The 22,751-nt window shown below is 38.8% G+C and overlaps 1 protein-coding gene across 1 annotated transcript in view; it reads right to left on the reverse strand.

The window, feature by feature from the left end:
- LOC104947464 (E3 ubiquitin-protein ligase RNF180-like) overlaps positions 1 to 22,682 on the reverse strand; it is a 34,651-nt gene extending 11,969 nt beyond the window's left edge. The window contains exons 1-3 of the mRNA XM_010773475.1: positions 22,586 to 22,682; positions 21,494 to 21,588; positions 20,183 to 20,278 (exon numbers count right to left, since the gene is read on the reverse strand). Coding sequence (XP_010771777.1) covers positions 20,183 to 20,278; positions 21,494 to 21,571 — 174 coding nt within the window. The 5' untranslated portion in view covers positions 21,572 to 21,588; positions 22,586 to 22,682. The remainder of the gene's footprint in view (positions 1 to 20,182; positions 20,279 to 21,493; positions 21,589 to 22,585) is intronic.
- Between the last annotated feature and the right edge of the window lie 69 nt (positions 22,683 to 22,751).

Consider the following 22,751-nt stretch of genomic DNA (forward strand, 5'->3'; position numbering starts at 1 on the left):
CACACACACACACACACACACACACACACACACACACACACACACACACACACACACACACACATATAGTTTATTCAAAGGTTCACTAGGAATAAAAGGATGATGTCATTTAAAGTCACAGACACAGTTTCATCCCACAGGCCATAAGACTATTAAACACCTGCACTTTTGAAACAACATCCATAACATTCATCTGTCTGCAACTTACAAATTCTGTATCTAATATATCATATTCCAATCACTTGTATATAGACTTTTATTTCACTATTTTACAATTTTCTTTTTTGTATTTACTATTTTTTCAGTTTTTCAGTTTTATTGTGTAGCTCTGTTGGAGGACACTGTGACCTAAGATTTTCATCGTCATAACGACGCTGTAGCTATGTTCGTATGACTAATAAAAGCCTTGAACCTTGAACAGAAATATATTTAGAAATAATTCCTATAAAAATATTTTTCCCCGTTTTAATGTAATTTTTCAAATTTCATAAAAAATGACATCATCCTTGAAATTCTTATGAGTAAAATAAAAACAATTAAAATAATAGTTAATAGTTTTTGCCGTAAACAAAACATTATTCTACTCAATTTAAGCAGATACGATGAATAATGATACTTATATTTAGCCGCTTCGTCATTAACGTTCTAACTTTTTTCTGCAACTTTCTACAAACTAACTTTCAGAGCTTTCTGGAATGTGAGGAGTGTGTTTGAGTCCTGATGTCAGTGTGTCTGACCTGCTGGCTGAGCATCCATCGCTCTCTCCTCCTCTGTTTCCTCCGGACGCTCTTCAGACGGTTTTTCTCTCTCCGGCTCAGTCTGTTGGAGGCCGGGGGGGCCATGAAGGCTTCAGGCTGGGGAGGAATCACATTCACACAAATCAGAGATTGGCATAACCTTAAAGGTCCCCTATCATACTGTTTTTCATCAATATATTATAGGTCTCAGATATATACAGAGCCTGTCTCTGATTGGCTGAAACACCAAACAGATCATTGCAGTGTCACTCTGTTTCAGCCCCGTTTCAAAAGTGCTGATTCTCTGTCTGTTACTTTAGATGAAAATAAGGAGCCACTCCCTACGCCCGTCTGAGAGAGATTTGGTTGAATCGAACACAATAGGCGCTTTCACACTTTTACCCGTACTTTTCCCGTTTGGTTCCGATAGTGCCTGGAATTTTGCGTTCATACCAAAAAGAGTATTTAGTTCAGAGAACTTTTACCCCCATTTTTAGTGCCTGCTAGAGAGGTGGTACTATCCTGGGGAGAAAAAAGTACCAATTTCTGATTGGCTGGGCGAATTGCAAACCACGCCCCGTAAAAATTATTAGCTTTAGCCCCGCGCACCAACGGAGAGAGAATAACTTATGGCAACACAAAAAAAAACATGGGAGCGGTGGAGTGATGAGGAGGTGTCGGCGTTCTGGCGATTTACTCGGAAGGCTTCAGTAGAAGCTGCTTGGAGTCNGTTTTATTCAAGCCACATTCTTATTTCACACTTTTTAGATCTAGGTCGTTGTTAACTTTTTCCAGATTAGTAATAGTCATTGGACATCTGAATATAACGTTATCAGAGAAACAAACTGAACAAATGTTGGCATCATTCTAATTGTCTTTAACCTGTTCAACCGGACGGCCCCTGCGGGGTGCTGCGGGTTTTCTTTTTCATGAAACTGTGTCTCAGGGCTTCTTAACATTTAAAACCTATTAATGTGTACAAACCCACTTAACGGGAAGAAACTCAGCTAACTGACGATATGAATTTTTTTTTACCGAAAACAAAACACAAGTCTCACAAGAAGCGTCTAAATGAGCCCTGAGTGAAAAAATGCTAACACGCAGAACTCTAGGTATAAATACCCTTATTACATATTGGATCTGCACAAACAAGATATCGATTAGCAAGCTGAGATTCCACAGATTCCAGAAATATAAGTATCATCACTGAGCGATCAGAATTTGCGATAGGGGAAGCAAATACAGACATCACAACACAGAGCTTTACGGAGCAAACACGGCCAATTTGTCTTACCTTTCACTCCTCAATGGTAACGTGTGTGTATGTGGAACTTCCCTTCGATTCTATTGGCTCTAACGGTTCAAAAGAGATGTCAATCACCAAAATCGACCAATGGGTTCCAGAGAAACTGCAAATCCACCCAAATAATCCCAAAGGTGGGTTGTTTTTTTTTGGACGGACACTATAATTTTCTTATTTTTACTATGTTCAATCTGAATTTACTTTTAAATAAAAACATTTATATTGATTCTGACTCTTCTACATCCAACTCACAGTAACCTTGCTTTGAGAAAAAAGATTATTAATTTACCCCTTTTAGAAGAAAGGATATGGTCATTTGTTCTGGGCATGTCATTTTCGAGCCTGAGACCTGGAAAACCGGCTCAGGGCTTAACAGGTTAAAGGAATACACATTTGTATCTGGAAAAAACTGATAATGAATATAGTATCATTAAAGGATCGAGGATAGGGTTGATTTAATGGAAACCGTACCAGTTATACATTAACTTACTTTAAATAAAAAATATATGGGAGTTCTCTGGACACAAATTATTGTCCATTTATATATAATACATTCAATACCTTATGAGTTACTACAAGACCATTGATCATACTGTGTGGATCCATCCCGGTTCTCTTTCTGGTCTGATCCCATTACGGCTCCCTCTTCTGACTATGATGCATCATTTAGTACAAAATGGCATTACAGGAAATGAAATCTGAGCTTTAGAAGTTGGACCAAATTAAAGTTGAGCTTTTATTACACTCAGTTTTGTATGTGGAGTCATATAAATATCTGAGTGAAGAGCATTTTAAGCTACCACTTGTTTCACCTGAGCCTGAAGGAATCTGGTGAACCACTGGACGTTTGCTATGACTTCACACTATGGGCTTCACTTGAAAAAGCGCTGGTGACACCTTTCCAGATATAAAAGACAACAACTGTATTTTGCGCAAATAGGAAACAATACCCTTACTGTGGCTTACTATTTGTTAGCAACACCTTGAGACGCCTGAATACCTTGCTTTGTTTTTCAATGTCACAAACCCAACTCAACAAAGAAACTGTGTCAGGAATCTGTTTCTGATTGTGGCACATGCAAGTTTGGGGGTTATTACAATCACATGGCTAAGGGGGGAATTATTGTTTGCTTACTTTTTTTGACAACTATTGCAGTGCCTGTGCCCCGCTGCTGCAAAGGGGGAGCAATCTTTCCTTTTTTATTTTCTATACCAGGTTTACCAATATTAAATTTATGTCAAAATTGCAGCACTTGGGTCCCCAGAAGTACACCCACCAAAAGTGAACTGACAAACTGTTCTCCAGATTACATGTTGCTCATGTTTCTTTCAAAGTGATTATTAAAACATCTCATGCACGCTGTTTTTTAAAACATTTAAAACCAATTATACTTTGAAAAGGTGGTGGGGACAAAATTGGCAATTTTCAGAAAGTGGTGGGGAGATGTCCCAGCATAAATTACGTTTATTTATTTTTTACCCGGGAGAATTCTTATTGAGAGAAAATGTATTTTGCAAGAGAGACCTGGCCAAGAAACAGAGCAGCACAGTTACACAACACACATTTAAAAAACAGAAAACATATATGGTCACAATCAGGAACAGCATCTTCTCGATCACTAAAAAGCATTTTAAAACTGTTTAGAGAGACCAGCTCCCTGAGTTTCAACTCATATTTGCATATTTTTCCAAGCAAATGAAGCAGCATAACTGCCCTTTTCCTCAGCTCAGTGTGGACTTTTGGTCAGAGGTGTGAGAAGTACTCAGATCTTGTACTCAAGTAAAAGTAGAAGTACGAGAGTGTTGAAATACTCTGCTACAAGTAAAAGTCCTGCAATCAAAATGTTACTCAGTAAAAGTTAAAAAGTATTAGCATCAAAATATGCTTGAAGAACCAAAAGTAAAAGTACTTACTGTATTGTGAAGATTGGCCCTTTTCAGAATAATATATATCTGTATTATCAATATGTTTGGATTATAATTATTGATCATGAAAGTGTTATCAAAGCTGGTAAAGGAGCAGCTACAGTAGTTTGAATGACTTTGTATACTGCAGGGTAGCTTGTGAATTTACTCCAGGTGGAACTAAAGTCTGATTTAACACTTGATTATATTTCACATCATTAATCCAGATCTGTGAAGTAACTAAATGTATTAAATAAATGTAGTGGAGTAAAAGTACACAATTTTCCTCTGAATCGTAGTGGAGTAGAAGTACAAAGTAGCAAAAAATGTAAATAATCAAGTAAAGTACAAGTACCTCAAAATTGTATTTAAGTGTTATACTTGAGTAAATCTACTTAGTTACTTTTCACCACTGGGGACAGTTGACAAAAAGCAGTCCGCGAAGCAAAGTCAATGGGTTCCTGGCCTATGCTTCACACACTTTTTTGCATAAGTTTATGTTTGCAATAGCCTATGCAAAATACACTTTATAGAGTAGATGCTGATATATCTTGTTCTTTTCTGCTGTAGCCACCAAATGTGAGGGCCCCCTGAAGTTCCTGTGTAAGAACGGCGAGTGTATCGACAGCTCCAAGGTGTGCGACTCTGTCAAAGACTGCAAGGACCGATCAGACGAGCCCAAGAAGGAGTGCGGTAAGAGGACCTATTTTATTTTTCTTCACACAGGTGTTTGGTTGTTACTTCGCTCCTATAATCGTGTGGTATGAAATGAAAGAGATTGTGTTTGTCGGCTAAGCTCTGTGAAACAAACAATGAAATTGTTAGTGGATTCGGTTAGTTAATGTCACCGTTTAATCATGTTTGCCATAACAAAACTGCAAACACCTTCCTCTCACTACCTTGCATTTCAAAGGCTTCAGAAGCATATTCAAATGAGCAGCAGCCTCAGTTGCTCAGAACTAGAGCCTGTGTGTAGTAATTAGCATCAAACTAGAAAAATGCTTCTTCTGCTGTGTACCATCCCTATTTTCTTGTCTCACAATACTTTCTTCTCTTAAGCTGTTTTACGTGCCATGAGGACATTTAAGAAATTGTTTTGTTTACATTACTTAAAGGTGGGGCATGTAATTTTGGAGAAACCAGCTTGAGTGCGCTAGAATTTGAAAGTACACAACCGGAAAAAATCTGCCACTTCCTTCAGACTTCCTTACAGAACCCCTCCTCCAACACATACGGACGCGCACTTGACCAATGAGGGCACGAGATAAGTTTGTGCACAGATGGAAGGCTGACAGGCAGGTAGGCCATCCAGTTATTTTAGCCGGGCTGGCTAAAATGATTGCTCGTGCTTTTTACAGCGCCACGGCTTCCACAGATGACATTTTTGTATGTATTTATTGTGAAAGCATTTCATATATTCATTTATATCGGGATGTTAAGAGCATCCCATGGAATATAATAAAAAGTGTTTCTGAAATAAATTACATACCCCACCTTTAACATGTCATGGCTAGCTTAGCTAGGTTAACGAGCTAGAAGATCTGCAATAACATCAGAACGAGTCATGCAATCACGTTGTTGAATTAAGCCAACAAAACGTACATTTTAGGTACGTGCCAGTTGGCCATCTTTATAATCCCTGTATGTCAACAAGCGCTGTATCACTTTTTTCCTTACTTTTAGATGTCCCCATTTCCATTGTGTTTTGAGCTTCTTGCAGCGTTTCGTTTTTGCAGCACTTTTAGTAAAGGATGAAGAAGTTTCTTCATGTGTTTTTGCACTTTTGTCATTTTATATTTGCATAATGTTTTTGAAACTGCTGCGCGTTTCTCCTTATGGAATTTTTTTTTAGGCCAGTTGCCCTCCGTATTTAAGTATGGTGTATGTTGCATTGTTGAAGGAGCCTAATATTTAAGCTTTTGATTGCTAAAGCTGCTTTAGCTACTGCTCATATGACAATAAAGCCTTTGAGTCCTGAACCTTTGAAAGTCTAGGGTAGCAATTTGGGGTTAAGTATCTTGCCCAAGACAATTTGCCTTGTTGACTGCAGAGGCATGGGATCAAACCTCTGACCCTCAGATTGGTAGATGCCCATTTCCCCCTATTTAAGAACATGTAAAGCCCTCTGTGCTGAAGAACTCAGACAGAAAGTTTCGGACATGAGACAGATACAACATCTCAGAGGATGATAAAGTTAAGGATGTGCAAGTGACAGATGGCAGGGCAGGCTGACCTCTGCCAGGGATAGAAACTACGACACAGGTATCCCAGAGAGTAATTCTCCTCCTTTTGTCCCTCCTCTTCCTCCTCTTCCTGCCTCTTCACACCTCCCTTCCCAACTTCAGCTGGGGTCTTGTTCTCAGCTCATTAAAAGCGTGTCCACACACACCTTGCTCATCGCTGTGCTCGCTCAACCGTTCCCTCGCAAGATGTTCCCCGAACCGAAAAACACACACAGGAAAGCACACACAGAGAGACAGTGATACTCCCCGCCGCACAGACACACACTTATCCGTAGTTGTTCGGTGTGATTGCATTCGCCCGCATCAGCCTTACATCAGAGGGAAATAAAGACAGCTCGTTTCTCTCGGTGCTCAAACAAATATTTTTCTGTGTTTCAACATCTCGTTAGAAATACACGGGCCGGACTCATTACCCGACACACCATTCATTTCTCATCACCATCACCTCCCGCTTGTTCCAGGCAGGACTGTTGTTTCTGTTTTATTTTTGTATGAAAGGCACAAACACAGTATGTGGGAATAATTTTACTCTGTGATCATAAATAGACCCGCAACTAATGATTGTTTTCATTAGCAATTATTGTGAAAATAGTAAATATGTCCATCTCAAGAGCAAAGTGGTGTTTGTCACTTCAGAATCCAAAGATATTCACTTTAATATGATACAAAACAAAGAAATCGTCATATTTGAGGGTCTTATAACAGTATTACAGCATGTTTTTATTCAATAGTTATACAGACAAATTACTACAGACACAACAATAATATTTTAGTTGAAGCCGGATGGCAGAATTTAGATTACAGTTAGTTATCCAATCAATATCACAGCGAAATAACTACACACTTCATGATCAACAAGCTCCAAACCATATACAAAACTAAACAATACAAAATATTTAAAGTCTCAAAGTAGGAATCCAACAAAGTCACCCAACCGAAACAACATGACATTTTCTTTTCATTACCGACTTATTTCTTTGGTATATAAAATGTAATTAAATAGGGAAAAATGTCCATCCATTTTTCTCTCAGGTGATGTATGAAATGACTCTGAAGCCCAAAGATATTCAGTCTAATATGACACACAAAAAGGAATTCTTTATATTTGAAAGGCTGATGACAACATTACTCGACACTGCAACATAGTTTTCAGAGCGGGACTGTTGCTATGTTATTTTGTGTGACAGAAACAGACACAGTATGAGGGAGGATTGTTAGTCTGTGATCACAGATAGAGCCGCAACTAGCAATTCCTTTTAGTATCAATGTATCTGGCTATTATTTTCTTGATTAATCATCATAAAATGCCAGAAAAGTTAAATATGTTTGCCCAGTATGTCAAATTCTAAGGCAAGAACCCAAGGATATTAAATGAAAAATAAATTGTAGAAGATATTCATATTTAAGTGGACGAAAAAGCATTTTCTGTCATTTTTTATTGGAAATAAGTATTTTTGTGTTGTCCAACTAATAGTTTAGGTGACAATTCGTTCTTTAATCACATAGCCAAATTGAGGGTTGTGTAAAAGGGAAAGCTGGCCAGGGTCTTTGACACACACACACACACACACACACACACACACACACACACACACACACACACACACACACACACACACACACACACACACATAATGTAAAGTTACATGTCACACGATGGGGCTGCATTCTGCTGGCATTGTTGTTTTTTCTCTAAAGCACTATTGCGTAACCTCTGTGTAAAAGGGAAGAACATAAGTAGCACATAATGGGTTACCATGGTGAAGGATGTGGAGGAAGAGAGATGGAGGTCGAGAAGAAAAGGAGAGACGTCATGTTTGTTTCCTCGTGGGAGACTGACCTCTAAATCTCGCCTGTCCTTGGAAGCGGTCTAGAAAAAGCTCTTCATCTTACCACATGGCCTCCTGAGGCGTCTTTGTTACCACCCAGCCCACTCAAAGACCCAGGAAGGAGTGAGTCCTCTACAGAAACAGACACATCTCAGTCTTTCTTCCGTTTGCAGTTAATTCTAGCAGCGACATGAAGGGAGTTAGCTCCTGTGAGTGGCAGGCTGCTGTCACCCATCCAGCTGAATTAGAGAGGGGAATTTAATGCTGGCGGTCGCAGCGCTCCGCTCAAAGTCTGCTGGCACTCACACAAAGCAGAGATGAAGTGTTCCCACAAAAGCAACCCTCAGTCAATCCCTGGAGAGTCAACTTTATCTTCCTGTATTTGTTTTAACAATATATAAAGAATAATGTGCTATAGCTTTGCTAAAGCTCCACAGATGAGCTGAACAGGTCATCCATGCATTCACTGTGTACCTGTATAGCTGGTAGTTGGTCTAACTCTAACTCTTTAAGTAAATAAGGGCCAGGGACAGACTTTCGGCATTTTACTGCAAGGAATAACAACATAGCATCAGTATAGTTTTTTAGAAAGCAAAGGCTTGTTTTGCCTGTGGAGTGTGTAGAATCATGAATGGCAATGTCAGTAGGCTACTACGTTTTATCATTGCAAGCTAGGTCTCTCGAACAGACTTCTCTTTTAATGTTCAGATATTTTATTAAAACTTTTGCTTCAAATTGTAAAAAAAAAAAGTTAAATTACCTAAAGGGATTAGGGTTAATACGTAAAGATAGATCAGAAGACTGAAACTACTGTCATATCCTTTCAGTATATTAAAGATGTAGCAAGCAGCCGGCTAGCTTAGCTTAGCACAAAGACTTTAAACAGGCAAAGAGCTAGCCTGGCTCCGTCCAAAGATAACAAAATCCACATAAGAGTGCCTCAAAAGCTCGCTCATTACACATTTTATTTTTTGTTGTTAAATCCACACAACAAATAAAGTGTAAATGAAGTGTGAAAATTACATTTTGTTTACATTTTTTGATTTCCCCGAGATGAGCACAACTTCCTGGACCTTTCTTATTTCTGGGCAACCAGCTATAGGCTACTCTTCGAAAGGAAGTAAATGGGTGAATATCCCAAAATGTTTAACTTTTGCTTCAACCTCAAATAATAGCAAAAATACCTATACAATGAATGCGGGAGGAAAATCTGAAAATGAAAGTAGCAGACCTTCACAGTGCACACATACATACACATACATTTTGAAAAACAAAATGTTGTTCAGCCTCATGTATAAAAAAAAAAAAAGAAGCCCTTTCTACAAAAATATTTTTAATTGTTAGCTGCATTTTAAGCCCATACCCTTTCAAAATAAAAGTCTGTCTCTTACAAATCCACAAAGGATCTGTGATCATTTAATATGCTGTTTATTTAGTGCAATAATTTACACACTTACTCCGACACAAATAAACAATACAAAGTCATATGTATCGGTTAATGCATTGTTCCAGCATTCTGTTTACATATTCAGTGAATAAAGCATATTTTTGCAAAACTCCTTGTGGTGGGTTTGCAGATTCAGATGCTTTGCTTTAGGCCTACTGTTTTATAACACACACAAACTCTGTTTACAGTCGCCCTGTTTCAATGACTGATGATATAAAGCTCCCTGTCTATTGACAAATGTGTTACACTAGATTGGGCGGGATGCTGTTGAGCGAATGAAGCACTCTCTCGTATTGAGGAGTGAGGCTTCCCCTGTCGTTTAATCCATTCCTCTCTATCACCCCTTTCCAGTTGTCACTTGTTCACCGTGCATCCGTGTTTAATGTTTGTGTAAAAAGCAAAGCTGTTCAATGAAATGTTGGATCATTCTTCTTCTGGTTATTTTAGCTTTCACTCAGTTAGCTTAGCTTCTTTTTTTTCGTTGGAAGCTATAAATCTGACCCAAAAAATGTACAAGCCGGTGACTTTTAAGCCCTTCTTGCTATCAAGTCATTGTGCAGCACAATAAAATCTAACTTCCTTCTTTGTTATGTGCCATCTCTGCCAGCTGCTCTGACACAGTTTAAAGAGAGTGTTTGTACCCCTTGTTTGTTCCCCACTTCTTTCACATCACTCATTGTCCCTGTTTAATTTAGACGTCCTCTCTCACTCCTGTGATGGATCCTTAAGGGACATCTCAGATATCCCGGTCCACATCGATAATCCCCTCTATGCTTCACATCCCTGCAGATAGACCTGATTCAGGGTTTTAAGAGCTTATCGCGTGTGATGTTGGGTCTCTTTGATTCCTATTTTTCACCTGTGAGAACATCTGATAAGGAATCAAAAAGGGTTGAAAAAGAGCCAGGTACAAGAGCCAAGATTAAAAGGAGATTATGAATATGATATCCATTTTCCACACCTTGTGCCGCACATACACCTTTGTCAGATATTATGAGCTATTCCACTGCTATTAAAACCTTTACAAATATATATTCTAAAGTCAGAGGGCTTATTCTAAATCCAATTTCTTACATTTTTTGATAACCTTGGGCCACAGTAATGTCCCAATGTGCTATCAACATATGTACGTATATGTGTATTTTTCTATAATATTTATATACAATTACAATTATTAGTATATTATTCCGCTGTACAGTATTTTATTTGTATTCCCGTTCACCCTGTTCCATTTTCCATGTAGGAATGTTCACGAATGTTCCATGCTCACGTATATATATTCATTTTTCCTGCACCACAGTCTCACATGCACTTGTTAGGTTTCCTCATAGTATATTGCATGTTTCACTGTGGGAGGGGCCTGGGACTTGAGGTTTTCATTCCCAACAACTGTGCATACAATGATAAAGCCTTTGAATCTTTCAATAAAGTAGGTCAGGAATGAGTCATAAAACCTTGGAATGGTTAGCGTTTTACCTCTTCCAGTTCCCTCTTCTTGAAGTCAATGGTTTTGAACATGTTTTTGGTTAGAAGCCCAAAGCTCAATTTTGTTATATAGTGGTGCAGTAATGAGTTTTAAAACCTGGGAATGAGTTATAATTTTACAACTTCCAGTACCCTTGTCTTGTCCTTCAGTACCAACTGTTATTTTAGCCTGAAATAAGTTCTGTGGTTACCACAAGCTGAAGAGATTTTTTTTCTACAGCATAAAATACATTAGTAAATCACCCACTGGTTTATGTCTTCAGCTTTTATCAGTGGGGGAAAAAAAGTGATTTCTATAAAGTGACAAAATAAGTGACTACCAAGAACATGAATCCTTCTTAAACTAAGCAGTGTTGACGGGGTGTCATGTGACCGTGATATAGATTGTTTATAGTCTAACTTTAGGTTTTTACTTGTAGCTATTGCCTTCGCGCTTCAAAAATCATAAAAGTGGTTTTGATGAGATTATTCTGCTGAACACACATTTAAGTATCATCAACATGTGTTTGCCACAGATCTTATTTTATGCAATATCCCGTAATACTATAGAACATTCCTTTTGCTTTTTGTCGAGGGAGCCCTTGCGATGCTAACTTCTGGGTCGGCCTACAAAAATGTGTCATCACTGCACCACTAGATTTAAGTCTTGGAATGTTCCTCTCTAAGATTGGCTGCATTTGACCACTGGCTTCTCTTTCTTTGTCTCCCAGGGCTGAATGAGTGTATGATCAACAACGGTGGCTGCTCCCATGTCTGCATGGATCGACCAATCGGCTTCGAGTGCCAGTGCCCCACAGGCTACCAGCTACTGGACAAGAAGACTTGTGGTGGTAAGTAAAGAAACTTTAGATAGACAGACAGTCAGACAGATGGAAAGAAACGAGTGGCATTTTGGCTCTGCTGACCAAGCTGCTGTGAGTCCGTGTTTGTGTGTGAGATTGATCCATGGGAGTGTGTTTTGGTGTATTGCTTTGGACAGCTCTCAGCTCTCTAGCTGTCTGTCTTTGTTTAATGTGCCCTGCCTGTCACTCCCACAGGGAATCTAGAACAGCCACACTTCTCTTTCACACACTCTCACACACGCTTATACCCTGTCCTTCACACTCTTCCCCATCCTTTTAGCACTTGTGTTTCTCCATCACACCCCAGGAAAAAGCCTGAGATCTGTTAGGAGGAAGCAGAGCGGAGAAGTCTCCCTGTCGACTACTTTCCTCCTATTATAGTGAATGACATAATGTCTGTGTGTTTCTTCAACACTTGGAGTTATAGAGTGGGTCAGGAATGAGTCCTAAACCAGGAGATTAGTTAGCAATTTAGCTGTTCTGGGTTCCCCTGTCAGTAAGTTAAAAGTGTTTTGAACGTGCTTTCTTTTTAGATGCCTGAAATGAGGTCTAAAAAAAGCTGTAGAGATGTTTACATTTTGTCCTACGACATGAAACATGTCAGTAAATCCCCCACTTGTGAATGACTGAAGCTTCGATTAACTTAACAAGTGACTCAATAGACTACTAAACGTCCTCATGTTTATTTCTACCGATATCATTTACGATACAAAAATCACAAAGTAGTGTCAATATGTGGAGACTATCCTGCTGAACAAAAAATGCTAAGTATGATGAACTTGTGTTGGCTGAATGGCTTACTTTCTGCAATATAAGAAAATCCCATTTCTTTAGTCAACAGACCCCTTTGCTTTGCTAACTTCTTGGTTGGCCTACAAAAATAATTCTGTCTATTATTGGCCTACAAAAATAATTCTGAACCACTCTATTAACCACTCATTAATGTCTGAAGCTTTGACAATAGATCTCTTAAAATGGTGGTTGCGAACAAGATACTTAACAGGAATACTAAACTCCCTTAAACTGAACATGAGTCTGCCTTTAGCTTAGCGGTGGTGGCGCTGATAGCGTTGAGCTAGCTATTTACTTCTGGCGGTTGCATTTATGTTTCAACTATGATAAAAGTGGTGTTTATTTGTAGAGATTATCCTGATGAACAAATGTGTAAGTGTCATAAACAAGTGTTTGGTCTTATTTACTGCAATATTTAAAATTCCAATAGAAAAATCCCATTGCTTTTTGTCGAGGAAGGGTTGCGATGCTAAATTCCGGGTAAGGCTACAAAGATACATCATCCCTGAACAACTCAATAAATGTGCATATAAACTCCTCCATTACAGCCCTTAATTTCAGAAAGTCAATGCTTTATTTATATTTTGTGGATTGAGTTGCCGCTCCTATCTGATGCAGCTCATGGCGGTGAATCAGTCACCGTCTGTCCGTCTGACAGCGCCTGTCGCTCTGTCTTCCAGCTGATGGATAAACTCTCTTCATTCTTCTTTGTCTTTTACAGACATCGACGAGTGTGAGAACCCAGACGCCTGTAGCCAGATCTGCATCAACTACAAGGGGGATTTTAAATGTGAATGCCATGAAGGCTATGAGATGGACCCTGTTACCAAGACATGCAAGGCAGAAGGTGAGTCACAATGATCAATGGTAAACAATGCAAGGTGTCTAAGACCAAACAGTGCTGCAGGACGGAGACCAGGGGAGTGAGCATTTTTTTTGCGTTTAGGTCCCCTTATCTCAAAGTAAAAAAATATATATAAACATGTGTTTTTGGTTTGGTGCCTGAAAAAATGTATGGTTAACACAAGCTTGAGGGATTTTTCAGTTTGTTCTTCTACATAAACAACGTCAGTTAATGTTCATTTTGAAGTTTTTACTGGTCTTAATAAAGGCGGTTGCTAACAAGTGGCTAAAGGAGTGTTCTAAAAGTAATATCGCCTAATGCTAGTCAGTCGTTAAATTAGCGGTGAAGACGACAGTAGTTTGTTTATAGCCAATTGTTAGCTTTTTACTACCGTTTTTTGTATCTATTCTTTCAAAATCACACATTTGAATATTCTTTGTAAAGATTATCTTGCTGATCAAAACGTGTAAGGATCATGATCATGTGTTTATGTTCTGCAATTATCCAAAATCCGATTGTTGTTTAGCGAAAAGAACAAAACTAACTTCGGGATGAGCCTTCATATGTCAGCCCTGCATCACTGATTCAGGTTAAAGGCCCTATTATGGTCATTTTGAGTGCCGCCCCTTAGCCTATCACACACAATGTGTTGGAGCGCATACCTTGGTTGTAATTAGTGGTTATTTGAGTAACTGTTGCCTTTCTTTCATCTTTAATTAGTCTGGCCATTCTCCTCAGACCTCTGGCATCAACGAGACATTTTTACCCAGAGAACTGCCGCTCACTGGATATTTTCCCTTTTTTGGAATTTGAAAATCCCAGCAGATCAGCAGTCTCTGAAATACTGAGACCAGTCTGTCTGGCACCAACAACCATGCCACGTTCAAAGTTACTTAAATCTCTTCTTCCCCATTCTGATGCTGTTTAAACTTCACCAGGTCGTCTCAACCATGTCTACATGCCTAAATGCATTGAGTTGCTGCCATGTGATTGGCTGATTAGATACTTGCGTTAACGAGCAGTTGAACAGGTGTACCTAATAAAGTGGCAAGTGAGTGTACAAAACACACTACAGGAAAGGGAAAACACCCAAAAGCTTAATAGGTTCTCTTCAAGGGTTTCTATTTTGACAAAATAGTATTGGCAATTAATAGAAATCTGGACTCTCAACTGATGGTTCAAAAAGCTGTCGTACTTTTGATAACGAGACACGCTCTCAGATATTGCCCCGCCTCATTAGTGCAACACTTCACTCTCAGCTTTCTGTGCCCTCCACATCTCATAATCACAAACATCTTTCCGCTGTTAGGTTCTTATCATCCCTCTGCACTTGCTCGTGTATTGACATAATTGCTAAACCCTGAAGAGAAAAAAAGGCGAAGCAAGTTTCTGCCGGGATAAATCTGTCCTCCAGTGTCCCTTCACTCACATTAGATAGTTCCCTGAGTGACAGTCTGATGCGCTCAACCATGCGTAACTGTTATAATGAGGTAAAGCGACTCTTCATGGATACCTAGCTAATTCCTTTGGATGATATCCCGTTAGGCTTGTTGACAAAAGTCATCTGACTAGTGGAGGACAAAGTGAAAAAGAGGTCAATTCATTTTATTTGACTTTCAATCTAAAGCTATTACTCAAATCTTTACGCAGAGAAGCGAGTTTATGTGTTTACACCACTTTCCTTAAATGTTCATTATTTAATTGGAAGGAAAACAGTGATTGAGTTTAAAAGAGGTGATTCGGTCCCCGTGGCTGTCGAACGCTGTGATTTCATTTCCCTCAATTAAGCTGAGCTAATATCAAACTCAGCACTCACTCTGTGTGTGTTTGCCTACGACACACTATGCCCCTCTGCCTGTGCTTGTGTATTTCTCTGCGCATCACTGCCCGGTGTGTTTGCTATCAGCTCATCACAACCAGCAGAGAACCGAGTGTGTCTGGCTGTGTGTCAGAAAGCAGAATCGCAGCGAATGCAGCAGGTCCGCTGTGCTGTGACAGCCCATAAAACAGCAGGGAACAATTTTCCCCCTTAAGAGAGGTCGGAAATGTTGTCACTGTAATCGCCAGTTTTCCTTTTGGCCGGCATTTTTTTCATTCATACTATGGGCTGGTAGAGGAAAGAAAAGGAAGGAAAAGATAACATGCAACAATTAGGGTACGACACACTGTCAGACAAACTGAAGCCAGGGAGCCATTAATGAGAGAATATCATATCAACCTCCAGAGAGAACTGGCTGCGGACGCCATCCTATTACCATGCAATGTCAGAAAGAGCCTCAATATAGATGTCACAAGACAAAGGTGGGCTGCAGTTGCCAGCCAGAAGCGATAAAACCCTTCCTGTGGGCATCTAATACCCACATTCCCTGCCAGAATTACAAGGAAATACACATAAAGGTGTGATAATATAAATGTTGCTAAGGCTACCAACTAATTAAAATGCATTCTGGATGACCTTATCACAAGTCGACAGCTCCTAAAATAGCTTTGAGTGCAGCCAAAATAGAGGACAACGTGTGCTTAAACTGCAGTATGACAAAGCCTAAAACACATCTATTCCTGATGAAAAGGCAAACAAATCATTTGTGTCGGTCTCAATGGCTGTGATTTGAGTTACAGGGTTTCCTTCCTAGCTTTATCTAATTTTCAAGTCCTTTTTTTCCCAGTATGCAAATGTCCACTGCAGTCCTCTTTTATAGCTTTAAGGCAAAAAGGCCATATACGTATTTTTAGCCATGCTAGCGGCTAAGCTCTAGGAATGGTGGTCTGTCGGTTCTCTGTTTGGCCTAGACTGAAATATTCCAACAACTATTGGATGGATAACCTTGACACTCTCTGATACACTCATGCTTTCCAGAGGATGCACCATGATTACTTTGTGATTTCCCTAATTATCTTCCCTAGCAACTGTTGAGGTCTCAACGCTCTTAAAATGTCTAAAAACGACTTTATTTTGTTCAGTCATGTATGTACATTATCCAAAATGTTTCCATCTATTTTATAAACCTAGATAATTGTAATAAAGGTAAACATTTGTTTCATTGAGTTGCCTGAAGCGGTGTTTGAGCATGTGTTAGCGTGCCTGCAAGAAGCTGTAATACCTTTACATTTAACCTATTTGAAGACACTTTTTTTTCTAACCATACACTTTTTAGATCTTGGTTATTTTTAACCAATGAAGGAAATTAGTCATCACTGACTATTGACCTAAACCAACTTAATTCAGTTTTGTTATGAGCTGTTACATTTGTCTTGTCCAGGAGACCATCTCCTGGTAAAAACCTCTGGAACATCTGGATATTGAGTTGTAAAAGAAGAACAGCTGCGGCATCCCCTTTAGCTCATAGCCCCTCTGTGTCCTCCAGGGAAACGCGACACTGATTAATTCATTGCTTTAACCAGTTTCACTCATTAGGTCCCTAATTTGAGAATACCTCTGCTAAAAATTTGGCTCCCAGTTAGAAAACCTGAACAACCAAGGAATCTTTAACAAGAGAAGCTGAGTGCACTCTACATGTGCAGCACAGCCTCACTGAGCAACAAGCATGGCTGCAGCTCTCTTGTTGAAGCTGCTAGTAGTCACAGTTATCTACTGATACAAATTATGATTGAGAAATTGGACCGTTTAGCGCAAGTGATCTAATGAGATGTGTTTGGCTGCTTTTTGTAAAGAGATATCAATGGGGCACTATTATGCTCATTTTCATATTTATATGTTGTGCCTCTACTGTGACATGTTTCCATGCTTTAATGTTCAAAAAGCTCTTTAACTGTTCTCATACTGCTGCCTGTGCTGCAGCACCTCTTTTCACCCTCTGTCTGAAACCAGAGCCCAGTCTGGTTAGCTGGCCGACTCTGTTGTGATTGGTCAACAGCTGCTTAGCCTGTCACACATAAGCGCTAGCCAATAAAAATGCATGTTACATAATGATGTCACTATGTTACAGAAGTAAAGAGAAAATCCCTCTGGGGGGGAACTTTGGGACTCTAGCTTTTGCAGACCATTTCCATGCTCTAAAACATAACCCATACAGGAAAGAGAAAACCCCAAAAAGCATTATAGGGCCTCTTTAACATTACTCTGCATCTTGTCGGTTAAACTTTATTGCAGTTGCACAGTTTCTTGAGGGGACCAAGTAACTGATCTTTATTGTTTATTGGTCGCACAGAGAAGGTCAACAAACCTGCCTGGTTTAACTTTATTCAAGGTTGTTTATCGGCCCTCAGAGGAAATGACCTCATTACTATTCTTTTACTGTGTGCGCTCGTACACGTATATTTAGTCCTCCCGCCTGTGAAAGTGGACAGGCCGCTGTTTAAAGAGGTGCCAAGGTAATTGTGATCTATATTTGCAGAGAGAAGATAATAAGACGCATACAACTTAATGATGTATATAGACACCCTGATCAATACAGTTACTATTCAGCAGTTTTTAATGAAGGATTATTGTCCCGGTGCTCTTGTTAGAGGCGGATATTGAGCTGTATCACATGGCTTTGTTGTGTTATTTATCTGTGTTAGAAGATGACATTCAGAGCAGTGCCACAAATATGCCGCAGCATATTAAGTCGCAGTGGCTTTTGACACTTTGGCGAGCCTCCGAATTATTACTTTAGAGAGATGTCTGCTCCATCCCCCCGACACACAGCGTCTCCTGTCATGGTCAATTTTTCTGAATTATCGACATCTTCTGTCTTTCTCTACAGCAGAATAATGCTATGCTGTTTTGTGTTTGATTATTGCAGGTACTGTACAACCCTTATTTCTTATATCTAATACAATCTTAATCCAGAAGCTAAAGGTTACATTTATTTTATTACACTATACTTGCTTGGCTAATTTGAATCTAGGAATGAAAGATGTACAGGACTGTCTCAGAAAATTAGAATATTGTGATAAAGTTCTTTATTTTCTGTAATGCAATTAAAAAAACAAAAATGTCATACATTCTGGATTCATTACAAATCAACTGAAATATTGCAAGCCTTTTATTATTTTAATATTGCTGATTATGGCATACAGCTTAAGAAAACTCAAAAATCCTATCTCAAAAAATTAGAATAGTTCCTCAGACCAAGTAAAAAAAAAAGATTTATAACAGCAAAACACAATCAAACATTTGAAAATGTCCATTAATGCACTCAGTACTTGGTTGGGAATCCTTTTGCACGGATTACTGCATCAATGCGGCGTGGCATGGAGGCAATCAGCCTGTGGCATTGCTGAGGTGTTATGGATGCCCAGGATGCTTCAATAGCGGCCTTTAGCTCATTAGCATTGTTGGGTCTGGTGTCTTTCAGCTTCTTCTTCACAATACCCCACATATTCTCTATGGGGTTCAGGTCAGGGGAATTTGCAGGCCAATCGAGGACAGTAATGCCATGGTCAGTACACCAGTTACTGGTGGTTTTGGCACTGTGGGCAGGTGCCAGATCATGCTGGAAAATGAATTCCTCATCTCCATAGAGCTTTTCAGCAGACGGAAGCATGTAGTGCTCTACTGAGACTGCCAAGGCACACNCAACCCAATTTTCCGAAAAGTCAACGGATCCTGGCCGTATTCGTGTAGTATATAAAATGTATTTGCTCCCAGACATTCATGTGGCTTGCTAGTTTTGGACCCTATCTGTAACCCCAATACACATAGGGGACTTTAAATCAGCCCATCATTTATCAGGGTCTATGCAGGAATCCTGAAGTCGAATTTAAAACCTTTTAAGACCTTTTTTAAGACCCTTTCCATACATTTGAAGACCTCATCGCCACTTGGAGTTCTAACCGGTTACCTTGGCGACACACTTCACCTCACATTGACTATATACAGTATTGATTGTCCTTCCTCCTTATCTTCCCACCATTTGGACGCAAACTTACATTTCCCCATAACGATGTTGTTTAACAACCGGCGTAAACGGAGCTTCGCGCGCCATCAAGCAGTGAGCGTGCGATGTCCTGTTCAGATGACGTCAAACCCAACGGGATGCCATAAATAAACTACACAGAATCACATTACACACCTACGCAATGATTACATTCAGACAGACTTTAGAATACAACCTCTTTGGACAATTTATATACTTATTGAAAACAAGCGACAAAATGTAATACCTTGGGAAATGCCGTTTAATACTTTTGAATACAGTACTTATTAATAGTCTTAATTTTGGCTAAATTGCTTTATAAACTTGTAACACTTTTTAAGACCCCTGATCAATTAAAAAATAAGTATTGATCATCTGTTGCTGAAATATTAATTATTATAAAATAATGGTATTTTAAACATTTGTTTCAGTTTGATGTGACAGGAAAACTAAATCTGTATGAAGGAAAACATAAAAAATATTTATTTTTTTTTAAAAACAGTGTGAGAAAATATGTTTTGTTGATGATGTAAGCATTATTTTGAATGTATGCATTCACAACATCTTGTATGTGCAATCATTTCCATAGATAGAAAACAATGATTTAATAATGTTAATAAAATGTCTACATAAAGTGTTGCATAAACACTCAAATATAAAGATATGCGTTCTTATTAGATAATCCAAAATGGCTGATACAGTGTACAACTGCAAACCAACACATATCAAAGACAACCTTGGTTTGACTTTAGTAAAAAGAGAAATTGGATTCTTAATGACAGCGGCTGAATGAGAATAAATAAAAGCTCCCCCTCTTCTAACCTCCCTTCCCCTCACGACATCATTTAACCCCGACTGATTGCAGCTCACTTTATGACGGACAGAGACACTCACCTGGTGAACTGAGGTCAGGATCCACTCTGGCAGCGCGTCGACGTCCACGTGCCAAATACTGCACCCTGCCTCTGAGCTGTCCTCTGTGGCCTCCGCCTGCCGCCACATTACGGACACACAATCAGCGAGATCATCCCCTCACACACACTGATAGCACACCATGTTTTTTATGACTGAAACAAAAGCTGTTATCTCTGACTTTCCCAAACCCGATGCCCCCCCGACAGCTTTAGACGACTCGCTGTGATTAGGACAGCTATGACTAACGTAAAATGTCATTTTAAGTTCAAAAGGTGAGATTAAAGTGAAAAATGGTTACCACTAAAATTAGAAATGTGGAATGATATATATATATATATAAGAGAAGAGCAGTAAGTCCTCATATTTCAGAAGCTAGATAGTAGGGCTGCACAATTTGGAAATAAATAACTATTTGAGATTATATTTACCTATATTGGAATTGGATATGATTTGCGATATCGGAGGGATTATCATTTTTTAAACATGTTCACAATTTCACTTAAAAATATATTAATATGATCAAAGTGTGATTTTTTTAAGAGGATCTGTACCAATTAAGTATATTTTATTAAGTTCCTAGATGAGTATTTTTAGGCTGGGATTTGTCTGCAGTACCATCATATCAGATATTTAACATATTTTGTCTTCACCAAATATGCTAACTGTGGCGTGAATATTGCGATTTCAATATTTTGATAAATTGTGTACATAATATGTATCAGTTATGAGACAGGGAATCTAAGTCTGTATGGAGGGAAATTACACATTAGTACTAATTTTGTTAGCATTATTTGCCATGTTGGGTCCTCAATGCTTTTTATGTGCAACAATTGCCATAGATATTGTTTTTTCTATTCTAAATTGGACTGTAATGTAACCTTATTGGTCATATATAAATACTGAACAATAAGTCATACACTCTTGATTGTAAAATGTGTTAAACAACTGAAAAAGATTCCCTTTGTTGTGAAAGGAAAAATTATCAATCAACATATTGTTTCATGAGCTATAACTGTTCAACAATTCCTTGAATGCAAGCTCTGTAGCAGCTTACCTAGCAGTGGAGTAAAGACAATGCACGAGTAGCACTCAGTAGCATAAGAAACCTGATGTACTTATATGATTCTGTTTTCTTCTAGTTTGTATCTTCTTGGTCGAGTGCACTTATTGTAAGTCGCTTTGGAAAAAAGTGTCAGCTAAATGTAATGTGATGTAATGCATGCGAAAACATCTCAAGTCAAGTTGCTAAACACATAATAAACGCATAAGATGCACAAATTGTGTACCAACCGTTGACAAACAGGTGGAGTCTACGACCCTTTTCCGACACCTCCTGCAGCGGAGCATGGTCCTCTCTCTTTGGGACATCTGAGGTCACGGTCCAGCTGTTGATGATGAAGATACTGAACACACAGCGGCACTAACACACACTTTCTTTAGGTTTATGTCAGAGTTAGTTATAATGAATTTGTTATTTTTCTTTTATAGCCATTCAGCTCTATTTACTAGGAATATTTCCAGAAATCCTGACACACCATGTATCAGGTTTTATAGACTTTGTTTTGCATGTGACTCTCGCATTAATTACATTAGTAATAGTATAATAACAATGTTATTTAAACTGAGTTACAAAGTGCCTTCACATAAAACGATTTAAAACAGACTAAAATATACCAAAAAACCCGCAACTAAAACAAATAAAAAGTATAAAACATGAATACAATATGTTCAAAAAAGTGATTTAATAGACTGGATGTAGTTTGTAGCCCTGATCCAAGACAAACAAAGTAAACCGTGTTTAAAAAGACGTGTTGCTTATCAAACCCAAGGCTAGACAGCTATTTAAAAATAGGTGCTATGAGACAGGTATGAGACAAGTCAGTGCAGCGAGACAGTTATTTACATCAGCTATGAGGTAACCTGATGCTACACACTGTGCAGCATGTTTACCAGCATATACCATTACATTAATAATGATGTGGTTATTATTAGAGTGAACTTCTTTAGGATTCAAAGAGGAACACATCCTGTTGTATGCATTGGCTCAAACCATGGACTTAGTTATAATATAATACAAATATAGGAGTAGGCTACTTTGCTGTAAAGCCTGTTGAAACTCCATTATTAAGCTACGAGCCTAGTCATGGTGTTTATTTAGTGCAAGGGATTTCCGTCAGTGTTAGAACTACATAAACTAAGCTACAGTCTTAAATATGATTGCATGTAAGCTAAACTACATAGCCCTCAGTGTAATAATTAAATTCAATGTGTTGCTAACTTAGCTCCACAACAACAGACTCTCTTTTGCATGTTTTCACCAAGACATAACATTCTTAAGATAATGACAGTCAGCATGTGAGTATATTTAATAAACATACTCGCCTTGCTGACAGCTGAGGATTCTTTTAGGACCTTGTAACGAAGAAAACCTGTTAAGAAACAATAAAAGTTGAGCAGCCTTTTCGCTTTAAGTAAGGCTGTGACGTCATGAGAACTGGGACGCTACGGAAAGTCTAACAGATCAAAAATAGGATATCCGTTTTGTTTT

Source organism: Notothenia coriiceps, unplaced genomic scaffold (assembly GCF_000735185.1).
Source record: "Notothenia coriiceps isolate Sejong01 unplaced genomic scaffold, NC01 NC01_scaffold00012568, whole genome shotgun sequence".
Taxonomy (NCBI): Eukaryota; Metazoa; Chordata; class Actinopteri; order Perciformes; family Nototheniidae; genus Notothenia; species Notothenia coriiceps.